Source organism: Scatophagus argus, chromosome 5 (genome assembly GCF_020382885.2).
Source record: "Scatophagus argus isolate fScaArg1 chromosome 5, fScaArg1.pri, whole genome shotgun sequence".
Classification (NCBI taxonomy): domain Eukaryota; kingdom Metazoa; phylum Chordata; class Actinopteri; family Scatophagidae; genus Scatophagus; species Scatophagus argus.
The window spans coordinates 7,479,505-7,490,961 of record NC_058497.1 but is presented as its reverse complement, the minus strand read 5'-3'; the positions used below and the strand labels follow the sequence as shown (position 1 = coordinate 7,490,961).

At 41.0% G+C, this 11,457-nt stretch overlaps 1 protein-coding gene across 1 annotated transcript in view; it reads right to left on the bottom strand.

The window, feature by feature from the left end:
- The window catches only part of ankrd13b (ankyrin repeat domain 13B), a 38,824-nt gene that overhangs the window by 8,265 nt on the left and 19,102 nt on the right, over positions 1-11,457 (bottom strand). Inside the window, exons 7-10 of the mRNA XM_046388599.1 lie at positions 10,350-10,590; positions 6,867-6,933; positions 5,841-5,922; positions 2,228-2,292 (exon numbers count right to left, since the gene is read on the bottom strand). Coding sequence (XP_046244555.1) covers positions 2,228-2,292; positions 5,841-5,922; positions 6,867-6,933; positions 10,350-10,590 — 455 coding nt within the window. The remainder of the gene's footprint in view (positions 1-2,227; positions 2,293-5,840; positions 5,923-6,866; positions 6,934-10,349; positions 10,591-11,457) is intronic.

The following is an 11,457-nucleotide window of genomic DNA, read 5'->3' as shown; positions in this document are numbered from 1 at the left end:
ATGATACTTTAAAACAGTACCCCATTGTCTTTTCCCATAATCCCATGCTACTTCACTACACCAGTAGATGACATATTTTGTCTTTATTGTTTTGACTGAGAAGCCCCTTTCAGCAGGAATTACACTGCCTATCCAAAAAAAAAAGTCGCCACCTGGATTTAACTAAGCAAATAGGTACAAGCCTCCTATTGGATAATTACTGCATGGGCAATTATCTTTCAGCTGGCAACAAGTTATTTAACCCCAACTGGTGCAATGAGTTGCTTTTCATTTCTTAAACAACCATGTCAAAAGACACATCCTGTGGTTTCCTGTGGGGAAAAGATGTTAGTCTGTTAGAGAAGGGTCAAATCATTGACATGCATCAAGCAGAGAAAACATCTCAACAGATTGCAGAAACTACTAAAATTGGGTTAAGAACTGTCCAACGCATTATTTAAAACTTGAAGGATAGTGGGGACCCATCGTCTTAGAGGAAGAAATGCGGCCGGAAAAAATCCTGAATGATCATGGTTGGCAATCACTTAAACATTTGGTGAAATCAAATTGAAGAAAAACAACAGTAGAACTCAGGGCTATGTTTAATAGTGGAAGTAAGAGCATTTCCACACGCACAATGCGAAGAGAACTCAAGGGATTGGGACTGAACTAAGAAAACCACTAATCAGTGAGGCTAACCAGAAAAAAAAGGATTCAATTTGCTAGGGAGCATAAATATTGGACTCTGGAGCAATGGAAGATGGTCATGTGGTCTGATGAGTCCAGATTTACCCTGTTCCAGAGTGATGGGTGCCTCAGGGTAAGAAGAGAGGCAGATGAAGTCATGCACCCATCATGCCTAGTGCCTACTGTACCAGCCTGTGGGGCAGTGCTATGATCTGGGGTTGCTGCAGTTGGTCAGGTCTAGGTTCAGCAACAGTATGTGCTCAGAGAATGAGATCAGCTGACTACCTGAATATACTGAATGACCAAATTATTCCATCAATGAATGTTTTCTTCCTTGATGGCACGGGCATATTCCAAGATGACAATGCCAGGATTGATCAGGCTCAAATTGTGAAGAAATGGTTCAGGGAGCATGAGACATCATTTTCACACATGGACTGGCCAAAACAGAGTCCAGAACTTAACCCCATTGAGAATCTTTGGGATGTGCCTGAGAAGGCTTTGCACAGTGGTCAGACTCTACCATCATCAATGAAAGATCTTGGTGAAAAATTAATGCAACACTGAATGGAAATAAATCTTGTGACATTGCAGAAACTTATCGAAACAATGCCACAGCGAATGCGTGCTATAATCAAAGCTAAAGGCTGTCCAACGAAATATAAGAGTGTGTGACCTTTTTTTTTTGGTGGCAACTTTTTTTTTTGGCCAGGCAGTGTACATACTGTGTCTTTAATTTGCTCCCCGGGCGCTTGATGCTGCCCACTGCTCCTGTGTGTTTCACTGCATGTAATTTGCTGGGTGTTGCATGTGTGTTCAACTAAGGATGGGTCAAATGCAGAAGACAAATTCAGTGTGTGTATGTATGCCAATAAAGCTGATTCTTCTTCTTCTTCTTAAGTAAACCTGTCAAAGATAGGCTTCCATTACTGAAGGAGAGAAAGGAGGGGGGCTGCCAAAGACTTGTGACACAGAGGTGACACAGAAACAAAATCACATCACAGCTTCACAGTTGCACAAATTATCGGCAGAGGCCACATTGAACCCAGTGTTGTATGGAGAAGCTAGAGGATTGTAAAGTTGAGAAGAGCAGCGGCGACAGTGAGTGGGAATAAGTGAAGAGACAGAATGTAAAAAGAGCATAAGAAGAGAGACATGAGTGATAAATGCTCTTCAGCAGAAACAAATTAAAAACATAATCAATATCTGAGAGCAGATTGGAGCCTCTGAGTTACCGATTTACTCTGCAGGCATGCTTTGCTGTTGACACACTGTATTCAAACACTCACTGTCCATCCAGTGAGGGGAGGTGATGGTGACACTGCCAGTACTGAAGATGATAATTCATTCATGGCAACAATGATCACAGTATTGATTATGATCACAGTTGTTACTATGATGGCTATATCCACAAATACCAGTCCAACTAGAACTCAGCTCAGACACTGTTTAATTCGTTTTAATTTATAAGATCACATTTGAAAAGATTTTCTTATTTTAAGAAAATGTAGTCCTCCATGTAAAAATAACTCTGGAAAATTACATAAAACTGTCTACTTACTCCATTGTTAGGCCCCATGTGCTGCTCAGCAATCCCAAGGAAGTTCTGCAGTGGAGTCTTCCCACCTGCTCAGAAACACGCAGCACTGAGAGAATGCAGTTACACAATCACACTGTGCAAACTCAAACAGCGCTGTTAGTTTGACTTTTATAAATTCTCTGGAGTTACTGCAGACCATCCAAAGCTGCCTTAAGTTGGTGCATGTTTATCAAAAGATGATGAATCATGGCCTCATTCATCTCTGCTGCAACTGTCTGTGCAGTCATTTTGCTCGAGATAACAGCTTTTCTGCTGTGGTCTTATCATCCATAAGAGCCAGTAGGAAATGAACAGATCCATACTGTAGTGAAATGAATTAAATGGGGGCAAATGACGGAGTCAGTCGATCGCCTGGTTTCTGAAACTAGCAGCAATATGAACGCAATAAAAATGAAAAATGGCAACACCTGGCAAGTCTCAATAAAAGATATTTATACTGCTGTGTAATCAGTGTATCACTCGTCATCATATCTCCTCAAACATCAGCTTTCCTTGGTTGAAGTAATATTACAGTCCATTTCCCCTGAGTGTACACAGTACGTCACTAATAGACTATAAATGAAAAATAAATTAAAAACAGGAACCTGTTTATAATCTTGTTAAACAACTATGTGATGAAATCCCAAACTCTGAAATTGACAAATGCTTTGAAGAGCCTTTGGGGCTATTCAGACTGCAGCAGTGAGAGAACTGCAGCAGGTTGTTTGGAAGAAAAAGACCCTTTCTGTGGAGTGTCAAGCTGCCTTCTTTGGATCTTAAAGATCCCCTAAAGACAGAGGTATGACATAGGTATAAAAATGCTCTGCTTGGAATAACAATTCTGGTATTTTTTTGTTTTTTTCTCCAGTACATCCCACAGCCCTGCCAAATAAATTTAAACACTCCTTCAGCAACAACACCCACCATACTCTAAATGTGTTCAAACTTAAACTTATTTTCAGCTGAGTGCTATATTTCTTTCATTAAATGTAGCCTAAATGTATTTTACCTCTTTCATGATTTTTTTTCTAATACTTTTAGCTAACTTTTTATTCGTTACTTTAAGGCAACAATTTAAACCAATTATCACTCTTTGCAAACTGTTTCTGATATTCTTAGCTGTCTATTTCAAAAATTTGAGAAGATGAATCTACATACACACTTATATATATATATACATATATATATATATATATATATTGCCAAAAGTATTCACTCACCCACCCAAATAATTGAATTCAGGTGTTCTAATCACTTCCATGGCCACAGGTGCATAAAATCAAGCACCAGGCATGCAGACTGCTTCTACAAGCATTTGTGAAAGAATGGGTCGCTCTCGGGAGCTCAGTGAATTCCAACGTGGTACTGTGATAGTCAACAAGTCCAGTCGTGAAATTTCCTCGCTACTAAAGATTCAACTGTCAGTGGTATTATAACAAAGTGGAAGCGATTGGGAACGACAGCAACTCAGCCACGAAGTGGTAGGCCATGTAATATGACAGAGTGGGGTCAGTGGATGCTGAGGTGCATAGTGCGCAGAGGCTGCCAACTTTCTGCAGAGTCGATCGCTACAGACCTCCAAACTTCATGTGGCCATCAGATTAGCTCAAGAACAGTGCATAGACAGCTTCATGGAGTGGGTTTCCATGGCCGAGCAGCTGCATGCCAGCCATGCATCACCACGTGCAATGCAGTGTCGGATTCAGTGGTGTAAAGCATACCATCACTGGACTCTAGAGCAATGGAGACACACTCTCTGGAGTGATGAATCACTGAATGCTGAATGCTGAATGCTTCAGCGTACCAAGAGATTTTGGACAATTTCATGCTCCCAACTTTGTGGGAACAGTTTGGGGATGGCCCCTTCCTGTTCCAACATGACTGCACACCAGCGCACAAACGAAAGAGTCCTGATCTCAACCCAACAAAACACCTTTGGGATGGATTAGAGCAAAGACTGCAAGCCAGTTCTTCTCATCCAACATCAGTGCCTGACCTCACAAATGCACTTCTTGAAGAATGGTCAAAAACTCCTATAAAGACACTGCTAAACCTTGTGGACAGCCGTCCCAGAAGAGTTGAAACTGTTAAAGCCGCAAAGGGTGGGCCGTGATCATATTAAACCCTATGGATTAAGAATGAGATGTCATTTAAGTTCATATGTGTGGAAGGGCAGTTGAGCGAATACTTTTGGCAATATAGTATATCTGTCACATACATTCAGATGTATGTGACAGATATAAGTATAAGTAAGTATGTAAGTATAATGCAATGAAACTTCACTACGTTCAACCATCCCTGAGCAGGAAGCCTTTATTTGATCTCCAGGGGCTAATTCCAGATATAAAACTCCTTTTATCCACTACTTTTAGCCTTTCCACTGTTTAAAACTTATATCTGTTTCAACCATTTATCAATTTCTTTGTAGCTATCTATAAAACTATGTAGTGTTCAGGTATTGCAGCTGACTCAGTACATGGATAAACAAGTTAAGCTTTTCTTCAATCTTTTCATGTCCTCTTGGCAACTACTTCCTGAGGTACAAGCACCTCCCGCTGGGAATCACTGACATACAGTATTTTGCACAGTGACAGTCAATTAAGAAATCATCACTAAATAAACCACAATAAAAGCTAACAAAAACTCTCTGGGTAATATTTACTGAAAATGTAAATTTCACACAGAGAAAACCACAAATACATATATATTCTGTGTATACAACCAAAACTGTCATATCAGCAGAAAATAATGTGTTCATGTGGGATCCCATGACTCACAGAAATGAGCTGGAGGAGGTAAGATCTGAGGGTATCTAAAAGAACCGATAATGAAGGCACCCATGGTTTTTATGGGAATACCAACAGCTGCTGCTCATTTAGACATGAGACAGATATGAGCAGGAGAGGATGTGATGAATGAGTGCTAAAAGCAATACAAAGGTCCATCAATTAGGGCTAATGACAGTGCTGTTATGGTGTGGTTTATCAGACAAGTGTTCACATTTTCACCTTCGGCCAGCTGGTCTGTCTACAGCTGCTGCTTGACTAAAGATACGGTGTATATGTGCCTCTCGTAGGACGTATATAGTGCTCAGAGTTTTTAACAGCCTTAACTAAAAGATAAAAAGTTGCTCAAGAGAAGTGAAAATGGAGTGAGTCACTCATTCAGGAGTCGGTGTCGTGCTTCCAAGAAGACTTCCCTCCTGCATATTAGCGGAGTGCAGATGGGGATTGTGACGTGGGAGAGCAGAGCCCTAAGAGGAGTGTGTGATGGTTGATCCTGGCTGACAGCAACAGTCCGGGGAGGGAAGCCTGCTAATTCTGTTTGATTTATGATCTGAACCAGAAAACGAGACGGAGCCACCGAGTGAACGTTACGGGCCGTTAGCTGGAGTTTCAAGATGATCCCATCTAGCTCAGGTGAAGGGGATTACTCATCAGTGACTCATTTTTTATCAGACATGTCGTAGCACTTAGGCTAGGGTTTACAGCGGCACAGGGGGGATAATGCAGAAATTCAGCTGCTGCAGCAGTGATGTAATTGCATGTCTAATGCTCATTTGTCGTTGAGGTAGAGTTGGCAGAAAGTGACTAACCTTTTGTTTTGTTCTTGTTCTGGTCTGAGAGATGATCAGTTCTGGTCCTGGTGATCAGCTCCACATTGGATGCTGCATACACCTGAAAGAGGAGAAACTGGTCATCATTCCATTTGCCACGAACTGAACATGAAATAGAGAAATGAGTATAAAGTGCTGTTATTGCACACAATATGGAAATATTTCATGCGTTCAACAAATATATGCTAGTTTTGTTTGCAACAAAGACCTCTTATCAACAGTATCTTTTCTTTTTGTTTGACCCTATCAAATTAGGAATTTGAAGTAACTTCACACTTGTTGTTGCTAGTCAGCAGCGCACAGGCCAAAGCTACTGTATATAACAGAATACTGAAATTCCTCACTGGTGACCACAAAAAGAAAATACTGATTAAAAACTGAGCAGGCTGCTGACTCTGCGCTTACACTGAATGCAGGAAGAGTGAAAGGAAGAGCTAAAAAGTGTCCAGGGGTAGAGCAGCTTAACAGGAGTTGTCTGTTTATGTTTGTAACTCTAAATCAATGATGCAGAAAATAGATGTTTTTCAGGCAGCAGTATTTTACTGTAAAACCTGCCTGAAGTGCTTTTAAACTACTACTGACAGATGGTGCTGGGCACCTGACACTTGTATCCCATCGATCTCTCCAGGGGCTCAAGAAAACAAATGGGGTCAAGGTAATGTAAGTCTCTGCTTCTGTTTTTTTAAACTTAATTTAATAGGCCATCTGGTCTTTTATGTGCTGATGACTTTTGCTCTTCTGAGGACAAAGAATTCATATCTGATTATTTGAATAAATAACATCTCAAAATGGTACATTTCTGATATCAATTTGCCATTATTTAAAAACATAGGGGGATTTATGTAAAGCAAAGTTTTTAAAATAACTTTGTGAGTGATTTATTCTGGAAATTAAACTCTTCAACTGAAGTGGACTTCCAGGAAACATCAAACTGATCTGTGACAGCAGTGGTTTCTCTGGGCACTGTGAGAGACCAGTGAGAGATCTGAGCAGCCTGTGCTCTACCTTGGCTTCGTATCCATTCACCGTCTCCGTCTTCTCACTCCTCCAGCCCAGTATGCCCGTCTTATTCCTGCAACAGAGATTCAGCACAACCCAGATAAGTTCTCTGTGTAATTTATTCCATCCTAAGTAATCTGCCAAAGGTACATGTGAGAAAATCATAGAGTATACCAGACAGTTAAATCAACCGCAAGTCACAGACTGATTTTCTTTCATAATATGCAACGTGTGTTTTTTTTGCATATTAGACCTTATTTTTTGTTATCATAAAATCTGGTATTTTTAGACATATTTCACTGTAAATGCAACTTTCGGGGCATTTTTAGCCATACGTGTGGTGTGGCTTTAGGGATCCATCACTTTTGGTCCAAATATCAGAATTATATCAGTAACTACTGGGTTGGACTGACTGCTGAAATTTCATACAGACATTCGTATTTCCCGCAGGATGAGTTGTAATAACCTGGTAATCCTCGACATCACATCATGAAAACACCATATGATATTATGTCAGCACTGCGCCCGAAAGCCCCATCTTGGTGATTTCCCAACCAAATACCTGCAAAACTAATTGCATTCCCATCTGACTTAGCCACACCTGTGTTTTGTGGCAATTAACAAATGACAGCATATTAACATGCTAATCTTCAATAGTGATCATGATTAAAAAAACAAACAAAAAACTTTGCTAAACATCAGAACACATGCTAACATTTAGCATTTAGCTAAACTCACAGCCTCATGGAGGTACTCGCACGGCTATAGACTTTTAGTCTTGTTCTTCAACTAATCCAGTGTCAGACTAAATTATGAATTCTGATGTTATATCATAGCTGAATTACTCGGGGGTTCTGTAAATGTTCTACTCATTATCCCAGCCCTAAAAAACAGCAAAACTGCAGCGTTGTAGTTTTTGTGCATGGTTGTGTAAAGACGCATTAAATCCAGAGGTGGATGTCCTGTCTGTGGTGCTTGACAAAGTGGTTTGCTCTCAAGCATCATAAATAGATTATTGGCATGTAGACAGGAATGCTGACCAAGTAAAATGCACAGAGGTGACACTAAGGTACACGTCTGACAGGGAGATGATTACTCCCCCAACTCCCACCTTTCCCTGCTCACTTCTGTCCAGCGTTCTTCTTACTTTTCTGTCTGTTAGCATTCACATTCTGTCTCCGGGTCTCTTTCCATAAATCACCTATCTATCACTGTGACTCTCCGCAGTCAATTTCCCCTTTCTCCTCCTGCCTCCAAAACCATCGACTACCCCTGTTTTAACTTATGTATCGTGCTTTCCCCCATTCTCTTGTGTCCCATTCATCTTCCTCTCCCAGTATCTCTCTGTGTTTCCCATACGTCCCCCTCCTCTCTCTCTGTGTCCTGTCCATTTTTCTCTCCCTCATTCCTTTCCCTGTAAATCTCTCCCTCCATCCTCTTTATTTTCATGTTCTCCCCTCTATCCCTCTCTGTCAAAAACTTTCTTTCCTATCATCCCCTTAATTTTCCCCTCACATCAGTCCTATCTCTCCACCTGACTAGAATAAGATGAGTTTTGTCCTCTATGCCCCTGCTTATGCCCTTTCTCCCACCCTTCTCTCTTCCTTCCCATGGTTTTTCATCTCTCCGTCTATGTCACTTAATGTGAAAATGAGCCATAAAACTGTACCATGGATAATACTGTATAATACAAAGCTCCCGAGTTAACTATACATAAGCCACCTTCTCCTCCTCCACTGGTCTTCTCTTCTTCATCTTCCTCTAGTCTGCTTACGTCTTGTGTACCTCTAAAATGTCTTTTCGTTCTTGTATCTGCCTCTACATCGCATTAAGGTACGTCTGAGCCTGATTCACACAGCCTGGGGCTAATTTGTGCCTCACTACTTCATGCTTGCCCCTATGTCATGCTTACTCCTGACATTTTTTTCTGGTATTTCAATCTTTGAGCTCACATAAGACACACACACACACACACACACACACACAGTCGTGTTTCCATCACTTTTGGAGACATGACACACACTTATATTTATTTCCTAGAGGCTTAACCACCCTAATATTTAATGATTTACGTTATGGGAAATTGCATTTTGTCCCCATGAGTAAGGCAGGTCCTCACTATGTGACTGTGTAAACAGATTTTTGTCCCCATAACTACAGGAATACCTGGAATAATTACACACACACACTAAAACAAGAATGGAGTTTTAGTTAGATTAAAGTGCAATGACTTAAAGGGAGTTAACTTTTGCTGAACATTGGCTAATGTGGGAGACCAGTCCAGGGTGTACCCCGCCTCTCACCCGTAGTCAGCTGGGATAGGCTCCAGCTCCCCCGCGACCCTGACGGATAAGCGGTATAGAAAATGGATGGATGGATGGATGGATAATGTGGGCAAACAATAAAAGGATAATGATTTTTCTTTGTTTCAATTTGTTTAGTCGTCAGCTCTTGTCATTGCTATTGTCAGCAGGCAGGGGGAAAACTGTAAATGACCAAGAATCATCTGAGAAGGATCATTTTCCTCTGCACTCTGTGGCCAGGTGTTGAAGACACATCAGTGTAACAGTGTAACAGTAACACAAGTAGGAAGGAGTCATACAAGCAGGAAACTGACTTAGCAATCTCACCATAAAGCCTTTGCGAACTTTAGAAGAATGAACAGAAAGACTCTTATTTTTGCTTTCACAGGCTCTCTAATCTCTCTTTTAACATGATTTCAAAATATCCTTAATAATTAATTCAGTTGTAGATATATCAGTAATATGAGGTGCTCAAGAAGACAATTAGTTCTACATGAGTTTTGTTGTCTTCCTCTACTACTGCTTCTTCTGTTAATGTTTTCCTACATTGTGTGAAATGTATTTTGACATCCACTAGAGAACGTGCCTAAACTTGTTCCACTCAGCTGTGGGTTGTAGTGTAGGAGACAGCAACAGGGAAAGAGTGACAGAAATTCACCAGTAACAACAAAAGAGTGATTTTCTCCACAAAGGGGGAACAAAGCCAGCACTCAGAGCAAAACGTGTCCTGTGGCTGAATTGTGTTGTGTTGTATTGAGGCTACTGTTGGTGGAGAAAATGATTACTGTGCTTGTTCGGGGAAGATTTCTCCCTGTGTGACTGCTGAACGTGGTTGCAAAATGGTGAATCTAGGAAGGAGCCCTTGCTCTCTGATTTAGAGGCTTGTTAAACATAATTCTGATTCTTAATGTTTTCGATTTGCTGTTGGATATTCTGTCACAACTGCTTCAGAAACTCAGTCTAGTTAAACACAAAATTAGAAAAATAGGGTACATCCAACACACACCAAGCTTGGATGTTTCCTCTAATTTTAAGTGTATTTGGGTGCGTTCAGCATTGGAAAATTGCTCCACATGATAGTTTCCGTGATTTATATCCAACTCATGGTCTGTCTGTCTGTGTTTATGAGAGACTATAACTTGCCATCCCTATATTCATATTGGTGTATGTCAGTATTGCTTCCGACCTCTCGAAGGCGATGTTGCGGGTGTCCAGCTGAGTGGTCACCACGGGTGCAGACAGCCTGGCTGCTACCTGCTCGTCACTGGGCTGCACAGCCCCAAGAAGGCCCAAACCGGTGGCAGCACTGCTGCAGGCGCCATTATTCACCCGGCCAGGTGAGAGCGCTGTGAGAGACGAGACACACAAGGTCTCGCAGAAAACCAGTTGCCTGTCATGGTCGACCTCCATCACCTCTGCACTGGAGTCTGAGGGGCAAGAAGGGCGACAGACAGGAAAAGAGAAAAGAAGACAGCAATGTTAGTGAGCATGAGTGTGGCAGATGAGAAATAGAGTGGTAAAGTACTACAACACAACTGCAAGATACAAACATACTTGTAAAGAAAAGTCAAGAGAAATGATTATTGATGTGAAGAGACTGCAGATGGACAATGAAAAGGGAAAAGCAACTTAGAAATCTGGCTTGACAGGTCCAAGGGAAAGTAACTCAGAGGGGCGGCACTATGGAAAACTCCAAGAAGTCCAAGGATGAGGTCAAAAGAAGGGGAATAATTAAAAGTGGTGAGAGGAAGAAAGATAAGAATAAAAGAAGAACTGGATGAAATAATGCAGAGAGGAACCAGTGGAGAATCAGCTGAGTGAAAACAGCTGTGTGCAAAGAGCCTACAAACAGGGCAGAGGAAGGATCATCCCGGGAAAGTGTGGTCAGGTGCACCTGTCTCGGTCAATATTTGCACCATCTCACATTTAAAGCCAGAGTGACTGATACATACAAGGATGTGTTTCTTAAAATTCAGCCTTGTTTATCTTCAGCCTGTAAATTTATATAAATGGCCTGTAAGGGCAAAGGTATACTGATAAGAATGACTTCTTATGACATGTTGAGCAAGTCATAGGGGGAGGGAAGAAGAACAGGAGGTAAAGAATGCCACTGAAAAACAGAGTGATAAACACATGCTAACTGCATAGAAATTTACAATTCAATGCACAATATGGCCTCATATATTAAAGGATTTTTATTTTTTAAACATAAATATTATATTATATTATACTATATATACTATACTATACTATACTTATACTATATACTTTGTTGCGGAAAACTAGTCAAGAAG